Source organism: Pelophylax lessonae (assembly GCF_965119305.1).
Source record: "Pelophylax lessonae genome assembly, chromosome: 7".
Classification (NCBI taxonomy): Eukaryota; Metazoa; Chordata; class Amphibia; order Anura; family Ranidae; genus Pelophylax; species Pelophylax lessonae.
The window spans coordinates 145,879,584-145,903,679 of NC_138774.1; the positions used below are offsets into that span (position 1 = coordinate 145,879,584).

Below are 24,096 nucleotides of genomic sequence, written 5' to 3' on the forward strand. Positions count from 1 at the left end.
TTTATTTAGTCTTCCAAAAACTTTATACATGATGGGAAGCATAGGGTAACTCTCAAGTTACTACACACATGGGCTAGGATGGGAGTATTTTTATCCTTAATAAAGCCCTTTAAATACTATGCATGACACAAAATGGCAAGCCATTAAGAATATATTGTACCCCATTATGACCACATCTGTGTTTTGTTAGGGTGAAAACTGTGGAAATGATACAGTAATACAGATTTCTCTAGCGCTCATCGACAGACGTAGTCCTCGGTGATACACCACCTTCGGGTTATGTTACCTCCGCAGGAGCAGGACTAGACAGGAAATTAAAAAGCTCTGGCCACACCCTAGGGGCAGTCCCAGAGGGTATATCCTCTCTCTCTCTGCCTCAGCAAATCAGTTATTTTCTGTCTAGTTAGGAGTAAGGACCTAGACACCTTGCTGGGATCTTAGGTCCTGGCAAGAAATTTTTCTTAAAGGATTTTTTTAGACAGCTTTTTTTCTCCAGTGTTCCTGTGAGATCTTCAAGCAAGAAAGCTGAACTGGGCGACGGGCTGGATGTTGAGATCCGGTGGTCACCCCAGTTCAGCCTACGAGCGCGTGCAGGCCATAGCTCCGCGCTGGGTCGGCCGCGACAAAGTCCCATTAAAGGACTGTCCACGCGAGTTAAACGTCTCGCCGAAACGCCAAAGACCATGAGTCACGGCGTCCGTATCGGTCGACAGCCCTCCCGCCCCGGTGGAGAGGGGTACTGTCAGGAGTTGGTGCCCGCCTGGTTCCGGTATGGTGAGTAGTATGTTCCCCCTTTTTCCCTGACGGGTTTTGTGGTGAACGCGGGCCCCTCTCTGTATGGTAAGAAAGAGTCCTTTCTATCCTATAACATGTCACAAATCCTCCTACTTTGAGTGTGATTTATGTGTGCAAAAGCCAGGAGGCTTGGCTTGGGAGCTAACAATCTATTGTATACATGTTTTAAAGATGTAATCTGTGGCATTCTGGGAATCTTATGGGTTAAGTATAAGCTACCTACCAGTCAGAAGCCACGGACATGTAGACTGCCTTCCAAATCAGATCTCCAGCTATTAGCAGGCCTCCCGAACGGCCACGCGGTCCGCCAGGGCCGGTACCGCCAACCACGCCATATCCCCATGCAGAGAGAGTGTTGTGTGCCCTGCAGCACACCGCTATTCAGTTTAGGCCGCCGCCATTTTTTTTGCTGGATCGCACGAGCCGCCATTTTGGCGTAGCCTCGTGTCTCCAGCATGGGGGCGGCCATGTTTGAGGTGATCCTACACCTCGTGGAGCTTGGGGGAGGCGCCGGAAGGCGTGCAGAGGGGCGGAGCCGCCTCCTTTCTTCCTGGGCAGCCAGCCAAAAGACTTCCTGTTTGTCAAGACAGCGCTGTAAGCTGTTGCAGTTTAACTCTGAGCATCAAGTGGTGAGCCTGGGGGTCTATCTCTCTCTCTCTCGATCGATAGGGATCCCTAAGCAGGTAACACTAAGGGGCTTTTTTGTGGCGCTGGGGGTCAGAAAAAAAAAAAAAAAAAAGTTTTTTTCTTTACTTTTGAATTATATTATCCAGGAAGTAACTGGAGTTATTATGGACCCTGCCACACATATTCCCCCACCTGTTTCCCTCGAGGGGGCCTCGGGACCCGCCGGTGCACAGAGTATAGAGTCATTTACAGCAATTTTGGAGTCTATGGTGGCTCGGGTGGAGGCGGCCTGTCAGGGACGGGGGTCAAAGAAGCGACCCCCGCCTACCCCTATACCATCTGACACCTCTGACTCAGATTCAGAGATGGTCACGGCAGTTGCAGGTTCCTCTGCAAGGGCTGTTATCCCAGGTAAAGCCCCCTCAGACAGTGAGGAGAACGCTTCTTCTCTTGCTATAATTCAGGAAGAAGCATTGGTGGACGCACTAGTTGTGGCAGTGCAAGAAACCTTAAAACTTGAGGCTTTACCGGCAGAGGCAACTGAAACAGAGAGGCCTTTTGGGACTAATAAGCCCATCAAGACGGTGAAGGCTTTTCCTGTACCTAAATGTTTTGGTAATCAGATTAAAGGAGAATGGGAGCATTCTAAACGTACCTTTACTATTTCCAAGCGTATTGCTAGACGCTATCCGTTTGAGGAATCCATCATTAAGAAATGGACGGTACCACCAGTCGTGGATCCGCCTATTTCCAGGCTGAATAAAGCCACGGTTATTCCAGTGGAGGACACTTCGTCCTTTAAGGATCCGGTGGATCGAAAGATAGAAGCAGAGTCCCGCACTATCTTTTCTCTGATAGGGTCAGCATTTAGACCAGTAATCGTTATTGGTCTAGTTTCCCAGACACTTACGGAATGGGCGAAAATGGTACGCCAAGATCTTAGGGGAAAGGATATTCCCCAGGAGACATCTGATTTGATGGAACAGATCATACAAGGGCTACGGTTTATCTGTGACGCAGCCTTGGACACTACTCCCCTATTAGGGCATGCATCTAAGTTAGCAGTGATCCTCAGACGTGTGCTGTGGTTAAAATGCTGGTCAGCTGACCTAGGTTCCAAAAAGACCTTGACCAATCTCCCCTTTCAGGGGAATCGTCTATTTGGAGCCAACCTAGATGAAATCATTAAGGATGCCACTGGGGGCAAGAGCACTTTTTTGCCACAGGCTGCAAAAGCTAAGGGACCTCGCAACAAGCGAGGACCTTTCTTTACCGCCCATAAAGGGCGCCCGGCTGGTACTAGCGGGAAAGGCAAGACTCCTCCAGGAGGGTTCAAGAAGGGGACCAACCCAGCCAAACCCGAAGCTAAGGAGTACACAGCCTGAAGGTGCGCCCCCACCCGGTTTCAGGGTGGGGGGACGTTTTCACCGGTATTCAGGACATTAGATCGAGCATCAACCACTACTACCGGTGCGATTCTTCCCTTCCAACATTTAAGTACCACAGGAAGCGGTAGTTACCGTTCCCTGAAAAGATCTTTTCCTTTACCTTTTCCTAAGATTAGTCCCGATACCTCACAGGAATCGGATCTGGTTGACCAGATAGGCCAAGTAGCCTCTAGTCGGGTGACTTCGGTCCCTGAGGTTCAACCAGAAAAGATCACCTTTCCTGATAACTATCAGGTATCTGATAAATGTGTGGGAACAGAAAACGACCAGACTTTCTCGGATGGTCGGGGCCAGATAGCTCTAGGGACGCCTGGTTCAGATCCAATCAGCGCCAGTGGTCCTAGAAATTCTAGGCTGGCCTCCTCAAGCCGGCCTGGCCGACTTGGACATGTTAGTCGCAGACGTTCCGTGGGAACTTCGTCTCAGGGAGTGTCTGTGGTCTCAAGGACCAATTTACCTTCGTGCTTTACAGTCGCTGGTTTTAATGGCCTGGCCATTGAGACCCAAGTACTGAAGGACAGAGGTTTGTCTACTTCAGTCATTCCTACCCTTATTAAAGCAAGGAAAGCGACTTCCAGCAAAGTCTATTATCACACATGGAAGACTTATATTGCGTGGTGCGAATCTTTAGGATTTCCTCCACGTACCTATTCGGTGACTCGAATATTGGCCTTTTTGCAACAAGGGGTTGAGCAGAAGCTAGCCTTGAGCACCATCAAGGGTCAAGTTTCAGCATTAGCAATCTTCTTTCAGAAGCCTTTAGCTACCAAATCCTTGGTGCGGAATTTCATCCAGGGGGTGCGGCACCTGGCTCCTCCAGTCCGCGCGCCCTTACCGCCCTGGGATCTGAATTTGGTTTTGTCGGTTCTACAGAAACCTCCCTTTGAAAACATCAGGGAGATTCCCTTGCTTACTTTATCCCAGAAGGTGGCCTTCTTGGTGGCTATTACTTCTGCTCGCAGGGTGTCAGAACTGGCTGCATTATCATGCCAGTCACCATACCTAGTGATTCATAGGGATAAGGTAGTACTTCATCCTAAGCCATCTTTTCTTCCCAAGGTGGTTTCAGATTTTCATCTGAATGAAGATATTGTACTACCTTCCTTGTGTCCTCAGCCCAATCATCATCGGGAACATGCGTTGCATTCCTTAGATGTGGTTCGGGCAATCAGAGTATACCTGAAAGCTACGGAATCATTCCGTAAGACGGATTCACTTTTTGTGATCACGGATGGCCCCAGAAAGGGGTTGCCTGCATCTGCCGCGACCATTGCCAAATGGATTAGACAGACGGTGGTACAGGCTTATTCTATTAAGGGTCAGAGTCCTCCGTTCCCTGTTAGGGCGCACTCCACTCGAGCTCTCAGTACTTCCTGGGCCTTTCGCCATCAGGCGTCAGTGGTCCAGGTATGTAAGGCGGCCACCTGGTCGTCGGTACATACCTTTACAAAATTCTATAAAATTGATGTGACGGCATCGGCGGATGCCTCATTTGGCCGCAAGGTTTTGCAGGCCGCAATTTGAGGAGACCGGTGGTCTACCTCGAGGGTTTTTTTCTGTTTGAAAAAAAAAAAAAAAAAATTTGTTTTCTCTTTTTTTTTTGGTTGAGTCTCATCATTAAGGATGAGCATTGTAAACTTCTAGTTGGCACCGGTTGGGCCTTCTAGATTGGGATTTGATTTCCATTTTCCCACCCCTCAGTTGTGATACTGCTCTGGGACGTCCCGAAGGTGGTGTATCACCGAGGACTACGTCTGTCGATGAGCCCAAGAGAAAAATGGATTTTTGTAAAATCTTACCGTAAAATCCTTTTCTCTTAGCTCATCGACAGACGTAGTCCCCGCCCCTCTGTTTTGGAGTTGGGTTGGGTTAAATTCTCTAAGCACTGCTTTTTCACATAACTGATTTGCTGAGGCAGAGAGAGAGAGGATATACCCTCTGGGACTGCCCCTAGGGTGTGGCCAGAGCTTTTTAATTTCCTGTCTAGTCCTGCTCCTGCGGAGGTAACATAACCCGAAGGTGGTGTATCACCGAGGACTACGTCTGTCGATGAGCTAAGAGAAAAGGATTTTACGGTAAGATTTTACAAAAATCCATTTTTTGCAGCCCCTCTCTCAAGGGTGTAACTTTAGACATAGCAGCTTTATGGCCATTATGAGGCCCATAAGCACAGGGGGCCCACAGCTGTCTGGCTACAGAGTGATTTATTGAGGTGGTCAGGTCATTGGCAAGTACATTTTGAAAAAATGATTATATAGCATATATAGGTTGAGACCATTCATTGGATTGCTATAAAAGGAATTTGTATTCTGTATCATAAGAAAAAAAAGCTACCTTTTGAAATGGAGATTTTACAACACTGGGTCCCTAAATAGTTTTTGTATAGAGTCCCATCACACTTAAGACACTGATCCCTGCTCTGTTTTCAAGGTCTAGGAGATTACAAACAAAAACTCTGTCCCATACTGCACCCACTAGGTGCCTGCTTAAATCAAGTTCTCTATTAGCTTTGTGACATGTTTCTGACTTTCATCTTTGCTGGAAAATCCCCAAAGTATTACTGCTCAACTTCCCCAAAACTTACATGATATTTTGCCAGGGGATTTGCAGCTGCTATTTGTGTTTTAATTGTAAGATAACAATATATAAACTGTTTTTGCTAGACATTTTCTTAACTTATCACATATAAATTAATAGGCTGGTTGTGTCCAGCACAACAAAAAGTGACAATGACTTTTGTGCGCAGGAAAATGGCAGGCTGTGGCAGGTGCAGCAGTGTGTTACAGGAAGTTATCTGTCACCTATAATTGGAAACCCATCCTAAAATTATGTGCAAAATAAATGTTTTCTATGATTTGCTGAACAAATAATTTTTGGAAAAACGTTCAGAAAGGGGAGAAATATATAATATCATCATAATTTGCCCTATATACTTGTTTCTATAATAGTAGGCAGAGATTTGGACACTCTTAACCAGATAATTTGGCTTGCTGTGTCTCTTCTACATCGGCTGTATCACTAGTTTCCAGTAACTCCTGGCTGAAATCATCAGTACTATCACCAGTGTTTTCTGCTGGTATAGAGTGATTTAAACCTTGAAAACTAGCACATCACCCAAGGCCATTTTTTAAATATTGGTACCACATTGGCTTTTTTTCCAATCAGCTGGCACCATACCCGTCTGTAAACTATCCTTAAAGATCATGAATAATGGTTTGGCTATCACCTGGCTGAGCTCTTTAAGAACCCTTGGGTGCAACCCATCCGGTCCCGGTGATTTATTTATGTTAGATTTCTCTAGTTTCATTCTAAGTCTATCTTCTGTTAGCCATGGGTATACTTTGTGAGGTATATTATTTAGTTTAGCATTACAAGCTGGGTTAGTGTAGCCCCCAATTATTTTGTGAAGACTGAAGAGAAGAAATTATTTAACACTACCGCCTTCTCTGTGTCCTCTGTGGGCAGATTTCCTTTGTTGTCTTTTATGGGGCCAATGTGTTCTGGCCTTGCTTTCTTACTATTTATATACTTAAAGAATTTCTTGGTTTTTTTTTTACTCTCTTCTGCTATATGTCTCTCGTGTTCTATTTTTGCTGCCTTGATTTCGCCTTTACATTTCTTATTACACTCTTTGTAATGCTTGAATGCTGCCAGTGACCCCTCCGCCTTGTATTTTTTGAAGGCCTTTTCTTTAGTATTAATATGCATTTTTATGTTGGAGTTTATCCACCCAGGGTTTATTTTTGCTCTTTTAAATGTATTTCCCTTTGGAATGCACTGGCCAATCCCTTTGTTTAGTATGCTCTTGAAGAACTCCCATTTTTCCTCCGTGTTCTTTGTTCCCAGGGTTCTATCCTATTTGATATTTTCTAGCAAATAGCACAGTTTTGGGAAATTGGCTCTTTTGAAATTCAGTGTCCATTACCCTTGTGTTTCCTATTGCCATGATTAATACTGAAACGAATTGACCTATGGTCACTGTTTCCTAAGTTGCCCCGTATTTCTATATCTGTAAGCAGGTCTGTATTGTTGGTAATCAGTAGGTCAAGTACGGCATTGTTTCTTGTTGGTGCATTCACCATCTGACCCATAAAATTGTCCTGCAAAACATTTAGGAACTGCCGAGCCTTGGACGAATGCATGGTTCCTTCCGCCCAGTCTATATCTGGATAATTAAAGTCTCCCATTATAATGACATTTCCCATCCTTGCTGCCAATCCAATCTGTTATAGGAGGTCCACCTCCCCCTCCTCCCTCTGGTTGGGGGGCCTATAGCATACGCCCAATATTACTTTCCCCATAGTGCCTTCCCTTTGAAGTTCTACCCATAAAGATTCTGCCTCATCCATAGCTCCATTATTAATATCATCCCTCATATTTACCTGTACATTATTCTTAATATACAGACATACCCCTCCCCATTTTTACCTGCTCTATCTCTGCGATAAAGGGAATACCCCTGAATGGTCGCCAGCCAATCATGAGAGCTGTCAAACCAAGTCTCTGTAATCCCCACAAAATCTAAGTCCTCCTCATACATCAGCAGCTCCAGCTTTTTGGCCAGGCATCTAGCATTGGTATACAACCCTTGTAATTTTGACCGGATGCATACTATATCCTGGTTTGATGTGTTTTTTAGTCTGCTCTTGTGATCTTTCCCAATACCCACCTTGGATTTAGGAACTCTGATTGCCCTACAGCTAATGTCCCCATTTGTGCCCACTGAACCTTGCTCCCCGCTGGCTAATTCTAAATCTGTACCCTCCCCCCCATCACCTAGTTTAAAAGCCCCTCTAAATTGTTGGCCATCTTCACACCCAGTATGGTTTCACCCTCCCCATTTAGGTGCAATCCGTCCCTACTAAACAGCCGGTAGCCGACTGAGAAGTTGGCCCAATTCTCCAGGAACCCAAAATCCTCCTTACTACACCAGCTCCTCAGCCACTTGTTAACATCCCTAATCTCTCGCTGCCTCTCTGGTGTGGCTCGAGGTACAGGTAGTACAGTGGGTACGGAAAGTATTCAGACCCCCTTAAATTTTTCACTCTTTGTTATATTGCAGCCATTTGCTAAAATCATTTAAGTTCATTCTTCTTCCTCATGAATGTACACACAGCTCCCCATATTGACGGAAAAACACAGAATTGTTGACATTGTTGCAGATTTATTAAAAAAGAAAAACTGAAATATCACATGGTCCTAAGTATTCAGACCCTTTGCTCAGTATTTAGTAGAAGCCCCCTTTTGATCTAGGAACGTATACATGCCACAAGATGTACACCGTATATACCACAAGATGGACAAAAAGCCTGAAGCTTAAAAGGCTGTGTATGTACTATATACACATTGATTCTAGGCAGGCCCGTACTGGGACAAAAAATAGGCATGGGCATTTTAGGCTGAGCAGGCATTTGTATGCAGTCAGGCAGGCCCTTGCACTACATAGTTTAAGGTAAATCTAAAGGAAATGGAATAAGAATTGTATAGTGTATGGCCAGCCTTACTGGTCTCACCTTGAGGAGAGCGGCGCTGCTGCCTGTCCTCCCACAAAAGATCTCAGACGGTCCAGGAGGAGGGAGGGGAAATTGCGGCAAGCCCGGACTTACAGTACATACAGGGCTTCCATCTTACCCGCCTGGCCGGTGTTGTGCCGAAATCGGTTTCCCCAACTGCATCAGGCTGGAGAGGCGGAGTTCTGATCACAGCTGAAAGCAAGGGGAAACAGGTTTCCTTGGGGAAACCAATTTCGGCACAACACCTGTTCCATGCATCATGCAGGCACTTCCGCTCGGCTGCTCTATGTCCCGGGGACCAGCTCTCTTCCCTCCTCTTCTTGCTTCCACTGCTAGGGTGCCGTGGCCCACCAGGAATATGCCCGGTCTGCCCTATGGCCAGTCCGGGCCTGATTCTAGGTGTATAGTTGGCTGCTAGTGGGTGGAACCTGCAAGTCATTTAATTTTGCCCAAATTACCAACTATACACAAAGAACTGTTTATATTCCTCAACTCTAGATAGTGGGTGGAACCATGCACATCATTATCCTATCCCAAGATGCAGAATAATCCCCTTATATCTGGGACATGTGACGGAATGAGACCTGTGAATACTTTGTTAAATGAAGTCTTTTCTGTGCTATGAACAGATTCTTTGAGAAATATGGATTAGGACAAGTCCTGCAACGTCAATAGGCATAAAGTCAATGTGATAAAATCCTATTTACTCCACTCGGCCCCTGGCGTACCCACTTGAGAGCTATACCTTGGTTTTGGTTGAGACCCCTTCTGTGTGGGGGTCCATCCACACAGCGTGGCCTCGTGCCACACCTTCAGTTTGAGTGTATCCTCATTGCATCCCAGACGGTACGTCGGGTCGATCCCATATATGTATTGCATTTGTTACATGTTATTTGTATGTTATATACAGCAGTATTAAATCACAATGTGCCTTGTTTTATCTAGACGTGTACCTTCTATTTTCAATGCATATTGTTGTACCATGTTACCATGTTTCCTTTGCCTTCAATAACCGTTTAAAAAGAAAAAAAAAAAAAAATCCTATTTACTAGTGATGAGCCGAACACCCCCTGGTTCTGTTCGCACCAGAACTCCTGAACATGGAAACACTTTGGACCTGAAACGCGAAACCCTATAAAAGTCTATCGTACCCGAACTTGAAAAAGCAAAAGTCCCCATTTTAAAGGCTATATGCAAGTTATTGACCATAAAAGAGATATAGTGGCTCGGTATTGCCCTGGGGGATATTTAACAATGCAATTTTTTTTTTTAAAGATTGTTTTTAATGGAGCATTTATTTTAATGATGCTTAAAATGAAACCTTAAAAATTCCTTTAAATATAGTACCTAGGGTGTCCCCTTAGTCTGCCTGTAAAGTGACGCATCTGTACCATGTATAGAACCTGCTGCAGCAAAACTAATATAAATAAATAAATATATATATATATATATATATATATATTGTGACAGGAAGTCAGGTAAATCTGGGAATGTAGTCACTGAGAGGAGACACATTCCCACCTGCTTTGAAAAGTTCACTAATTATTATAGGGTGTCGGCTGCCAAAGGCAGCAGGAAGTTGAAAACCATTCAGCTGTTCAGAATGAGGAGATCAAGGCCTCTATAATTTGTCCAGAGAAAATCTATTGAGTGCTGCCTCCTGTCGCCGTGTGGGCTGGGAGAGGAAGGCAGACAAACGGCTGCATCCTGACGCCATGTGGGTAGAGGACAGTCCTGTGTGCCCCCTGAAAGCTGAGTGAGCATGGGGAAGACCTCCTGAAGCGGTGTGCGCTCAGGAGGGTAAAAACGAGTGAAGACGTCTCAAAGGTGAGAAGACGAAGTGTTTCTGTGTGAAAGAAAACAAAGGGACATGTTCAATGGACAATGTTTATATGTGAAAAGCAAACAAATGGACATTTGAGTGTCTGCTGTAAGATCAGCAGTGTCTGCCCAACAGTAGGTTGGGAAGACTTCTTAGGTAGGTTCCAGCTGTGAGAAGGTAGACGCCCACAGCGGCCAGGATTTATTTTGTGTTTTATTTTATTTTGTTGTTTTGCTGCATGCACTTGTTTGAAGAAATTGGAAGAATTAACCATAAACCTGTTGTTTGCAAGCACTTTTGGGCTATTTCTCTGTGAAAACGCACTCCCCAAGGAGTCATCTACGCCTACCACCGAGCTAATCCCTCACATATGGTGGAGGTATGCAGTGGGCAGAAGCGAAGATCCCTGCAAGGAAGTGCAAATGTTTGATGAACTTTGTCTGGTGCATGAGATTGCACAATCTATGTGTGCAGGAGAGAAGATCCTGAAAGAAAAAAAAAAAAAAAACGTGTTTTAAAGAGACAGGGGTCTCAAAATTTTTTGATGAACTTTGTTGTGTCTGGTGCAAGTGACTGCACAAACTGTGTGCGCAGGAAAAGAGATCTTGCAAGAGAGAGAAAAACTACATGTGTTAAAGAGACAGTGGTCTGAAATTTTTTTTGCTGGACTGTGAAAAATTTGTGGAGTTATTGAAGATGGGGCGATCCAAACGCCTGAAAAATGCAAAGATAGATGAAATGAGAGACCGGATTCTATGGATGGAGGGGATGCTACCGTCTGAACCAGCCCCATCCATGCCTAAAGAGAGTCTACTAAAGAGGAAGGGTGTTGTCCCTAGCAACACTGATGAAACTGCTATGGAGACGCAGTGTGCTCAGATGAAAAGTAAACCCAAAATGGGGGAGATGCTGAAACAACGGAGCTTTGCAGCTCAACAAAAGGATCACCAAGAGAGCATGGCAGGCTGGAAACAGAGACGCCAGCAGCCAATGGAGGCCATCGGTTTGGAAGAAACCGAGTATGTGTGCAGGGCTGAGTTGGATGCCTTGCAACGGAAAATGGAAGAAAAGGAACAAGCCGTGGAATTGCTTAAGATGGAGCATAGAAACTTGCAGGAAACGAATGAACTACTCAAGTCTCATGTGTCACAGTGGGAAGAAACCACTGCTCTTCTTTTGGTCGAGTTGCAAAAATGTCAAGACACTATAAAGGAGAAAGATACCATCCTCATGGAAAAGGAAATTGAAATTCAGACTTTGCAGAAGCAAAGTATGTGTGAAATGTTGGAGTTGCGTAATCAGCTGGAAAAAAGTCTTCAGTGTTTGGAAGTTACAAAAATAGACCTGCAGGAGTCGCAGGAACAGAATGTCGCTCTGAAAACGACATTGTCTCTCAGCGACAACGAGAAAAGTGAAAGAGAGGCTAAATTACTGAGTACTGTGTATGAGCTCACCACTTTGAGCAATGTGGTAGATGAATTACGTGCAGACTGTGAAAGTTGGAAAGGTGAAGCCCAACGTTTCCAGCAGCAGTTAAAGGAGAAAGAAGCCTGTGTGGCAGAATTACAGTCTCATTCCCAGAAACTAGCCAATGAGGTGAAGGCTCTTATGCAGGGAAAAGGAGATTGTGAACATAAGAGGGAAAAAGTAGAGGCACGGCTTCTGGAATCGCAAGTCAAGGTGTCAGAAGGTGACCGATTGTGTGCTAAGCTGTTAGAGAAGGCAAACCGATTGCAGGTTGAGTTGGACAGTGTCACAAATCGGCTTTCTCAAGCAGACAGCAAATCTAGAGAAATTGCGGAAGATTTTTCTATCTTGGAATCGCAGCTGCAAGACACGCAGGAACTCTTACAGGAAGAGAGGTGTCAAAGGCTGAGTTTTAGCACAAAGCTCAAACAAATGGAAGATGAGAAAAATGGCTTCCTGGAACAATTAAAAGAGGAGGCGGAAGAAAAGAAAAACCTATCAGAGCAAGTCGCAACATTGCAAGCTCACATAGCGGATATGAAAAAACGCATGGAAGAAAGCGTTGGTTCATTACAGTGTGTTGAAGATGTGAAAAAGAAGTTTGATCAGATGCTTGGTGAAGAGAAGACTGTGTCTGCAAAATATGCAGAAGAACGCGCCCGTGCAGAAACGGAGGTGCGTGATAACGAGAGCAAAGCCCTGTTCTTGGCTCGCTCTTTGGAGGAAGCTCTAGAGTGTAAGGTTGAACTAGAGAGAGTTAACCAACAGCTGCGTACAGAAATGGAAGGTTTGGTCAGCTCCAAGGATGATGTTGTGAAAAGCGTTCAGGAGCTAGAAAAGTCTAAACGAGCCTTAGAACAGCAAGTAGAAGAGATGAAGATTCCGTTGCAGGAACTGGAAGAGGAATTACAGGCAACAGAGGATCTGTCCCAAAGAGGGGATAGTGTGCCTGATGCAGTTTTTAAAAGGATCAGAGTTTTGGGGTCTGTCCTGAGTGAGCCTCAGAAATGTGATGACATGTGGCTTGAATCACCCCTGTGGAATAAACCGTTCCTTCAAAAACTTCAGCAAACAAAGGAGCTGTGTAAGAAATGTGATGTTTTCTCAGTTCAGGCTGAAAACCTAGTGGAGAAAACTAAAGCGGAGAAAACTAAAGCAAGTGATATAAATCTGGGAGAAAAAAGCAAACGCCACCTAGTGGGGAAAACTAAGGCTGTTGGTGAAAACGTGAAGCAAATGAATAAGTGCCTTTCAGGGAGTGTTTCCAAAATGGAACTGGTGAAAGACGGGTGGCAGAAGTTTGATCGTGATCTTGAGATGCATTCCATGTGGAATTCAGATAGAGAAAAAGAACTAGGTGACCTTGAGCGGTCAAATAGTTCAGCAGAAAGGGCATTGAAGAAACCTGTAAAAGAATGTGTTGCAGTTCCATGCTTCTTCACTGATGCAGAGAGGAGGTCTATAATGGATACCACCCAGATCGCTGGGTTCAACTGTGTTGTTGCCTTTGACCCCTATGTTGGTGGAAGGAAAGTTGATGATGTTCTGGTTGGCTTCTTCTGTGAAGAGTTTGGCAAGAAATATAAACTCAATATCAAATCAAATAGTAGGCCTTTACTGCGACTCGCTCAGGAGGGCGAAAAGTTTAAGAAGTTGATGAGTGCAAATGCTTCAGATCTGCCTATGAATATGAAATGTTTGGTGAATGATATTGATATCTCTGGGAAAAGGAACAGGGGTCACTTTGAAGAAATGTGTGACAGCCTGTTGTCTCAATTGGAAAATCCTCTGCACAGCATCTTAGAGCAAGCAAAGCTCAAGAAGGAAGATCATTCCCTTTTACAACAAAAAGTCAATGATTGTGTACAGCTGTATGGAGAGGCAACTCAAGTCACAGAGGGATGTCAAGAGTCCCTACTTGGAACAAAGCTTAGTGAAGCAAAGGTTCTCAAAGTTTTGTGGAAAACATTTATGGATTGCAGAGAGAGGCGTCTTAAGAATGTTGAAGACATTAAGACTAGCCCAATTGAGTTGCCTATGGATCACGGTCCTCCATGGTGGATTGGACAGACGGTTATGAGGGACAAGCTGTCTGACATTTATGAGAAAGCTGTCAATGAAGATGACAGAAACGAGAAGGAGCAAAATGATGCCAAAAATGCAGTTGAAGAATGTGTATATGAGATGAGAGACAAACTGTGTGGCATTTATGAGAAATCTGTCAATGAAGATGACAAAACAGTTTCATCCGGAAGCTTGAGGATAATAGGAGGCTTATCAGTGAGTCAGCAGTGCCTGACACATGCGTGCCTGGAAATATGTGTCCCAACCCTAGGGTTGAAACAAGAGGGGGGGGGGGGTATGTGACAGGAAGTCAGGTAAATCTGGGAATGTAGTCACTGAGAGGAGACACATTCCCACCTGCTTTGAAAAGTTCACTAATTATTATAGGGTGTCGGCTGCCAAAGGCAGCAGGAAGTTGAAAACCATTCAGCTGTTCAGAATGAGGAGATCAAGGCCTCTATAATTTGTCCAGAGAAAATCTATTGAGTGCTGCCTCCTGTCGCCGTGTGGGCTGGGAGAGGAAGGCAGACAAACGGCTGCATCCTGACGCCATGTGGGTAGAGGACAGTCCTGTGTGCCCCCTGAAAGCTGAGTGAGCATGGGGAAGACCTCCTGAAGCGGTGTGCGCTCAGGAGGGTAAAAACGAGTGAAGACGTCTCAAAGGTGAGAAGACGAAGTGCTTCTGTGTGAAAGAAAACAAAGGGACATGTTCAATGGACAATGTTTATATGTGAAAAGCAAACAAATGGACATTTGAGTGTCTGCTGTAAGATCAGCAGTGTCTGCCCAACAGTAGGTTGGGAAGACTTCTTAGGTAGGTTCCAGCTGTGAGAAGGTAGACGCCCACAGCGGCCAGGATTTATTTTGTGTTTTATTTTATTTTGTTGTTTTGCTGCATGCACTTGTTTGAAGAAATTGGAAGAATTAACCATAAACCTGTTGTTTGCAAGCACTTTTGGGCTATTTCTCTGTGAAAACGCACTCCCCAAGGAGTCATCTACGCCTACCACCGAGCTAATCCCTCACAATATATATATATATATATATATATATATATATATATATATATATATATATATATATATATATATATATATATAGAAAATTACATTTAAATAGATTTTTCCGGATGCAAGCTTTCTTGGGAAAAAAAAAAAAGGGAAACCTTGCCGGCAATAGCGAAATGTGAAAAAAAAGGCATGGGGGTCCAAAGGGCCTGTTATGGATTCACTCCTTCGCCAAAAAAAGTGTCAAAGAAAAATAAACAGTGTTCGACAATTCCTTTATTAAAAATAAAATGAAAACAATGTCCCCTGGTGTAGATCTATCATCAATCACGATGCCCACCATACCACCGGATCCAAATAAAGAAAAAAAAAAAAGCTCATACTGCCTGCTCCACTGTCTGACATTTCCTAAATAGGTAAGCGGAGTAACACCTGGCAAAGTGACTTAGTGGCCCCCTCCCCCCCGTGACGTCACCAACCAGTGCATGCTGGGTCGGTGGCGTAACATGGGGGCGGTACCACAGAGTGACGTTGCCAGGTGACCTCACCCCTTACTATTTAAGAACGGTCAGGCGGCAGAGCAGGCAGTCTCCTGGTGCGGTGGGGCATCGTGATTGACGAAGGATCTACATCAGGAACATTGTTTTTTATTTTTTTAAAGGAATTGTCAAAAACTGTGTGTGTTTATTTCTTTTTGACACTTTTTTGGTGAATGAGTAGGCGTACCAATGTACCCCGTACTCATTTACATTGGGCTGGGCTGGGATCTGGGGGGCCCTTTTTAAAGGGGGCTTCCAGATTCCGATAAGCCCCCCCCTGGCAGCTGACCCCCACAACCACATTCCAGGGTTGTGGGGAAGGGGCCCTTGTCCCCATCAACAGCCCCCCCCCTGCGCCAAATCACCTCCCCCCCATGTTGAGGGCATGTGGCCTGGTATGGTTAAGCAGGCGGGGTGCTCGCTAATCCCCCCCCCCCCTTTCCTGGCCTGCCAGGCTGCATGCTGAGATAAGGGTTTGGTATTGATTTGGGGGGGGGACTCCACACCATATTTTTAAAAAATGTTGGTGTGGGGTTCCCTTTAAATTCCATATCAGACCCAAAGGGCCTGGCCCGAAAAGTTTGCCCATCTCGATTTACTGAATAACTGTCTAGTAACACAGATCACTCCTCTATACTTATACACGTTTTTATTTTATATCAGCATTTACATTTTGTATGCCGCAGATTTTAGATTTAAGAAACATTCCATGACAAATCATTATTTGGAAAGTGACACTTTTATATCATATGTAAGAAAATGGATCCCTTACCTCTGTGACATTCATAACTTTAATTGCCGCAAGCTGTCCTGTTTTAACATGCCGTCCCTGTGCAAATGATAAAACAAAGTTTGATTAAAACCTTTATTTATAACAAATGATCAAAAGAATAGCTGCAGCCATTCCTACACTTTAATGGCAGCTTTCAGATCTCAGCTATGGAACAAACAAGCTGCAAATTTTCAAACTGAATAGGCTTTGTTCAATTTAAAAGTAATTTAAACAATTGGTTTATGTTTCCATCCGTGATTATGGGTGAAAAATGATGAATTAAAAGCAATTTATTTAATAGTTAACATATTTTAAACAGGAAAAGGGCAGGATATATCCTTTTGTAATTTGTGTGTTAAATAGCTATTTAATGAATAGATGGCTTTCCCTTAATGCCAAAGTGTTGCTTTTCATATATCTCCCGCATTTATTGAATGAGGCCTTGCCATAAATGGGATTTTCTGAGCTATATTAAAACCCTAATCATGACACAGGAAGATAGACCCAGTTAATTTTCAGTAGTGAGTAAAGGCCCCTGCGAGTACATCACCAATATTTCCTGCTAATGAATGCTCTTCTCTGTGATATGGCTATTTTTTTTTTTTTAACCATTATCTGAATCATTTGATGTAAGTTATGGTTAATACCATTTTTCTAGCTTCTAAATTCAAAGCCACTGTCTGGAACTTTTCCATTCACCAGCTAGCCTTTATCACCAAAGAGGTTGCTAACGTTCTCTCAGAAGCCTGCCTTACCACATGTCCGCTGGACCCTATTCCCTCACAGCTACCACAGTCACCCTCTTCTAATATCCTATGCTCCCTCACTCACATCTTAAAGCTCTCCCTCTCTACTGGCACCTTCCCCTCCCCTCCCCTCCAAAACACGCGTCCAAAACACGTGCTGATCACCGATCCCACCAGCCTGAACAACATAAGACCCATCTCCCATTTGCATCAAAAATTTTAGAATGCTTTGTCTACAATCGTCTGAGCTCCCACATCACTGACAACCTTCTTGACCCCTTACAATCTGACTTTCATAAAAACTCCCCTCTCTTGGCCCTCAAGACTCTGCTCTCTCCTAATCTTCTCCTACCTATCACAGTGATCCTTCAGTGTTCCCTATAACTGTCTCCTCCTCTCCAATTCCTCTTTCTGTAGGGGTCCCCCAAGGTTCTGTCCTTTGGACCCCTTCTTTTCTCCATCTACACCTCCTCCCTTAATCACTTGATAAACTTCCATGGCTTCCAGTTCCATTTCTATGACCATGATACACAAATCTATCTTTCTACTCCTCACCTCACTCCTTCAGTCTCCTCCTGCATTACTAACTGACATATCAGCATGGATATCAAATCCCTGCCTCACACTCAATCTAAAACTGAGCTCATAATTCCTCCAGCTTGTGACCCCTTCCCCTGACTTCTCCATCAAGATCAATAGTACAACCATTAGTCCCTTTCCTCATGCCAGGGTGCTAGGTGTAATCCTGGACTCTGACCTGTCATTTCAGCCACAAATGCAATCGATGTCTTTTGGAATCGGCATTTTTGTTGCCAGCGGTTTAGACATTAATGGCTGTGTGAGTTATTTTGAAGGAACAGCAAATTTACACTGTTATGCAAGCTGTACACTACTTTACATTGTAGCAGAGTAATTTCTTCAGTGTTGTCACATGAAAACATATAAAAAAATATTTACAACAATGTGAAGGGTGTACTCACTTTTGTGAGATACTGTGTGTGTGCGTGTATATGTGTGTGTAAAAATATATATATCATATATATCCACTTCCTCAAAGACATCACTATACCAAGCTCAGGCCACATTCTGGTAATGTCCGTAGTGATCTTGTACAGAGGTTCTACATTTTGCTCAGACTCTGCACATTAGCCATGCACCTCTGATGCATTTTACTTGGATTGGGCATAATCATGGAGGTCACTTCCCCACATGAACAGTATTATATGAAATTCAGGTTTGTACTGAAAGTTAGGGTAGATTTCAAATCTAACTGAATAGAATTTAGCTTACCACATCACTGTGTATTTTGAACAATTATCATTTTTTAAATCAAATACTTTTTTTTTTTATAGTATAGTACAAAAAGCAGTAATGTTGCATCCCATAATAGTGTAAAAATAACGTATAATTTAATCTTACCACACATTGTTTAACAAATTGTTTTATGACTTGGTAAACAATATTTTTTTGCTAAGCCCCATTCTTGAGATATTGTGGGACTAACCTCACAAATGCAGGGCAGTTAGTAAGGAATGGTGTAGTTAATAGGAGCTAATTGGATTTTACTTTAATGTTCAAAGTTTGCTCTTTGCACCATGCTTTGTAAAAAAAGATTTTTTTTTATGTTCATTTTATATGTATGCAAACACTAGCTGCTCACATTTCCCAAGTGCTTCCTTGACAATGGTATCAATCCTTTGAACAACACACTTTTTTACTTTTCAGAGAAGCAAATAATAAGAATGACGCCTCTGGTAAACACTGTAAAATGTATTATTATGAATAATAACTCTTTAAGAAAGAACAAAGTGGGACAAAATCTCTCAGGAAGGAAAAGGCGGAATACAAATATGGTTTGATGCTAGCAAACGAAAAGGAAACAGCGAAAATATTCTGAACTATTAAACATTTTAGGTCTGTTGCACATTGTGTAGATCTCCTCTCAAGGGGAGCCAGATGTTGTCTCTTTATGTGTCGAGATTATTTTTTATCTTTTAGAGCTTCAAAGTATGCAGAAATTGTACCTTGATAGTCATTATGTCACTGCAGCATAAATCATATTGAATACTTGACATCCCCACAAGTGATTTTATTATAACATACTCTCAACAGATCACATGTCATGTGCCCCATTTAATACGTGCTTGACGAGTGCAGTACTGTAACTAAAGTTCAGTAGGAAAGGTCCGGATATAATTGGTTAGTGTACATCCTACAAGTGCGGAAACCAGCGCTAGAATATAAAAATACATTTTGGAAACTCTTTCCTGTGTCTGCTGGTTCAAAAAAACATTTCCAAGTGTTACTTCAAATGAGCCTGCTTACAGTTTCACCTAAATGAGGAGGCTTTCAAAATCTTGTTGAAGGTTTGGCTAAACATTAGGCACTCTTTCGTTGTGCAGCAGCCAACCAGTCACATAAATGGTCAACTTTGCTTCAGGTTCCTTGCCACAATCCATGCAATGGCATAATCAAGGAAAATTGCTGTAGAACTACAACTTTGCTACTTGAGCATGTTCTGAATCGTGCCTACATTATCAGTTATAAATCAACTCTTACTCTTTATTTTTCATCATTCATTTCCAATTTCTTCCTACTATGGCAGAGATGTGATAGCATGAACAAGAAATTGATATACAACTACAACTTTGGCTATTGAGTATGCTCTGCCTACATTGTCTGATTGACCTATAATTACAATAACTGAAGGTTTGGAAGTGGAACTTCACCCAAAAGGAGAAATTTTGCTTGTTTGCCTCCACCCTCCTTTTTTCTAATTGGTCCTTTTGTTTTCTTAGGGGGGGGGGGAGCGGCATCTGGTTTTGACACTCCCACGTCTATCTGGATCACTGTGGCAATCCGAACAGAAGTTCACACCTCTTTGCCTACAGCCTTCTGGGACACATCACATGTCCCAGAGGACTGCAGGACCAAAGGCCACATTTCTGCCTTTGCGTTCCACAGTGTGGGGTGTGCGTTCCAGCAGCTCATGCCAGACTGTGGAACTGGATTTTTGGCTTCTGGATTATGCGGTCTGTGGGATGCCAGTGTTTAGTGTTTGGTAACATATCCGCTTTTGTACTAATGGTTTGGGCTGGTGCATATGTCCACATATATTGATGTGATAAGAGGATCATGCATTGTATACATACATATGGGTTTGTCAGTGCAGTGATGGATCGGCAGAAAGGCTTTCTTTTTTGCTTTTTTGTATTATTGTGCATTGCATTTTTTTGTTTGTTTTTAATATTGGCCATTAAGGGGGCTATCACTTTTCAGGGGTAACCCCACCCTAGTGCTCGTTTAGTAGGGTGTGTTTTGGATGTGCGAACACCTAAATAGTGGCTTACTGCATGGTTAAGTTAGCTCTGGGGAAGGAGGCCTGTCCCTCGAAACACGTAAGCTTCTCCACCGTCTGGCATTGGAAAAAGATACCCTTTCAGCTTGCTTTAGCTGTGTTTTTGATAAGCCTGATTTTATCTGCATTTGTGAGTATGATCTTGTTGCATTTTTAATAAATGGTTATGGTGGTAATGCGATAGGCGTTTGTCCCCTTGTGTGTGTGTGTGTGTGCTTTTACAGTTTTACATTTTACCCTAAACATACTCACTCCAAAAGGAAATAGGACCTTTGACAAATGCAATGTTTTACATGGTAAACCTGTAAGTAAATGCCCTACCCATTGGATTTTCAAAACATTCATGTGGCCTTTGTTGAACCAAAACTGAAAGAGTACCAATTTGGTCTCTTTGCCTTCTTTTGCTTATGTCTTGGGTTTTGATCACTATGCATTTATGGCAAAAGGGAAATTAGGCATTGATAACTGTGATGGACCCGCTTTGGTACCCTGCTTGGGTTCTTCTTTTGGCCAAACAATGCCTCCTGCCCTATAAAACCGTTCCAAGCAGACTGAGAGCCAATACCAGCCATTTTTACCCCAAACATCGTAAACAGACAAGATGTTGGGGTAGAACCAAGGAAATGACTGTTTATTGAAACTCACACGTATTTTGTACCCCATAGGAGGACACTCCCCTTTTGAGTATATTAGCATGATAATGCAAACCAAACACCAATCCAATTAACAGCTAACAATTGACAGTGATCCTAATTAAAAGGTAATCTAAGTAGTAAGTTAATCAACAAACCTATAAAATCCCACAATAATTTGTTACCAAGGTGAAGTGGAAACAATACTAGCAGACAGAAACAATAGGTGCCTCTATTAACTGCACACTTGGGAAGCACACAATGGAAGACACACACTTAATAAACACATAACACCTTAATAAACAGACTATAGCAGGAGCGACCCCAGGACCAGGTTGCTTGAGCTGATTATAATACCATCTGCTCTGAGTCTCTGTCTGAAGCAGTCATTGCTGGTTTGGGCCCAAATATATATATATATAGGTCCTCTAGTTCCCAGAGTCTGTGTGTTTTGAGGAAACGTGGACTGGAATCTGAAGCAAGACCAGTCCTGGATTCCCCTAAGCACACCCCCCCCCCACAAAGAGTAGTGTTCCTCTGAAATCCAGGGCCCATAGTCAGTGGGTAGGAGGCATGCCCCTTGTCCCCTCCAAAAGCCTCTCATATTTCTTCCCCATCAAAAGTAGACTAACAAGGTCCTATACCTCCCACCTGGTGTGTACGTTAGGCAGAGTAAACCCACATAGGTGGTCAACCTGATTTCCATTCTTGGCCGCAGGGAAGGGTTGTTATCAGTAGGTGTGGGACAGAGGTCATGAACCCTCTGTTTGGCTGTCAGTGCTCCAGCTGGGTGGGCTCGGTCTGCTGTTGGGGAGAGAGGCCAGCTGCCGTGGCTCCCTGAAGTCGTAGAGACACTGTAGGTGCTAGAGAGAGGCCACTGGCGCTCTGTCCTGTTGCCAGCTCTTCAGCTGGGAGTAGGAGCTACACTACATCAGCTTGTCACTGTGGAGAGGGGCCATCTAAGCAACACAGGGAAAGCCGCTCAGGTGAGGCACAGATATCCAGGTGCTGGTCGGATCCGCCGTCCAGTGATCAAACTTCCAAAGAGAAAAAGTGACCGCACTCAGAGATGAATGAACTTGAAGTGTTTATTCCCATTCATAAAAGACAACGGTGCATCGAACAGACATGGACACGGTTGACATGTTTCACAACTCTGTAGGTCGCTTACTCATAACCAATAATTGGAGATTGGTGAGAAGATCTTATAGATGAACAGAAAAAGTCAATAGACACGGGTCTCGGTGATGGACACACCCAAGACTTAACGTGAATATGTTACACCTGTAGATCTCTCGCCTCAAACCAATTAAGCAAAGACAAAATTGAACAACACATCAAAACACACTCTAAATCAGTGCCAAAAAAATTTCTTAATCACAAATAAAATAAACAACCATGACAATTGTGTAAAAATATATATAGTGACATCTCCCAAAAAACATAAATATATAATCTCAGACACAAATGAATGTGAAAAAGGAGGAAAAATATATATGTAGTGCTAAGGGAGATGATGAAAGCATATTGGAAAAAATGTGTTTGTAAAACAATAATGTGAAAAAATATATATAAATATATATTGCATGTTAACGATCATGGAAGTGAACTGGTGTATGGGCTGTCAAAAAATTGGTGAAAAATATATGAACAACCGTTGTGAAAAAAGATGAATGTAAGTGAAGTAAAAAGTGTATATACGAATATATCATAAAATAAAATATGACACAAAGAAAAAGTGTATATAAATGTGTGATATGAAACCCAATAAAAAAAAAAATATATATATATATATCAGGATCCAGGGGGAAAAGGGACCGCGCAGCCGCAGACGTGGCGGCCAGGGAGGGAGCAGCGCGCCCCGACCCGCCCATTCTGTGACAATAGCGAATGAGAATTCGCTATTGTCACACGGATCCTCCTCCTGGCCAATCAGGGAGCGGGTCCTCCCGCTTCCTGATTGGCCGAAAGGCAAACACCGTGCCATTGGACGAGGAGGAGGCGCCGCGGGAGGACTGAAGACTCGGAGACGCGGGGAGCCGGGGACTGAAGAGAAGCTGCGTGAGGTAAGTGCGGGGGGATCGCTGGCACTCTGCAATCATTGAGGGCAATGTGTGGCTGGCACTCTGCAATCATTGGGGGGAATGTGTGGCTGGCACTCTGCAATCATTGGGGTCAATGTGTGGCTGGCACTCTGCAATCATTGGGGGCAATGTGTGGCTGGCACTCTGAAATCATTGGGGGCAATGTGTGGCTGGCACTCTGCAATCATTGGGGTCAATGTGTGGCTGGCACTCTGCAATCATTGGGGGCAATGTGTGGCTGGCACTCTGCAATCATTGGGGGCAATGTGTGGCTGGCACTCTGCAATCATTGGGGGCAATGTGTGGCTGGCACTCTGCAATCATTGGGGGCAATGTGTGGCTGGCACTCTGCGATCATTTGGGGCAATGTTGTGGCTGGCACTCTGCAATCATTGGGGGCAATGTGTGGCTGGCACTCTGCGATCATTGGGGGCAATGTGTGGCTGGCACTCTGCAATCATTGGGAGCAATGTGTGGCTGGCACTCTGCAATCATTGGGGGCAATGTGTGGCTGGCAATCTGCAATCATTGGGGGCAATGTGTGGCTGGCACTCTGCGATCATTGGGGGCAATGTTGTGGCTGGCACTCTGCAATCATTGGGGGCAATGTGTGGCTGGCACTCTGCGATCATTGGGGGCAATGTTGTGGCTGGCACTCTGCAATCATTGGGAGCAATGTGTGGCTGGCACTCTGCAATCATTGGGGGCAATGTGTGGCTGGCACTCTGCAATCATTGGGGGCAATGTGTGGCTGGCACTCTGCAATCATTGGGCATTGGGGGCAATGGTGTGGCTGGCACTCTGCAATCATTGAGGGCAATGCTGTGGCTGGCACTCTGCAATCATTGAGGGCAATGTGTGGCTGGCACTCTGCAATCATTGGGGGCAATGCTGTGGCTGGCACTCTGCAATCATTGGGGTTAATGCTGTGGCTGGCACTCTGCAATCATTGGGGGCAATGCTGTGGCTGGCACTCTGCAATCATTGGGGGCAATGCTGTGGCTAGCACTCTGCAATCATTGGGGGCAATGTGTGGCTGGCACTCTGCAATCATTGGGGGCAATGTGTGGCTGGCACTCTGCAATAATTGGGGGCAATGGTGTGGCTGGCACTCTGCAATCATTGGGGGCAATGCTGTGGCTGGCACTCTGCAATCATTGGGGGCAATGGTGTGGCTGGCACTCTGCAATCATTGGGGGCAATGGTGTGGCTGGCACTCTGC

At 44.1% G+C, this 24,096-nt stretch overlaps 1 protein-coding gene across 1 annotated transcript in view; it reads right to left on the minus strand.

Annotated features, from left to right (window-relative positions):
• NRK (Nik related kinase) overlaps window positions 1-24,096 on the minus strand; it is a 489,556-nt gene that overhangs the window by 327,325 nt on the left and 138,135 nt on the right. Inside the window, exon 3 of the mRNA XM_082263406.1 lies at window positions 16,055-16,111. Coding sequence (XP_082119532.1) covers window positions 16,055-16,111 — 57 coding nt within the window. The remainder of the gene's footprint in view (window positions 1-16,054; window positions 16,112-24,096) is intronic.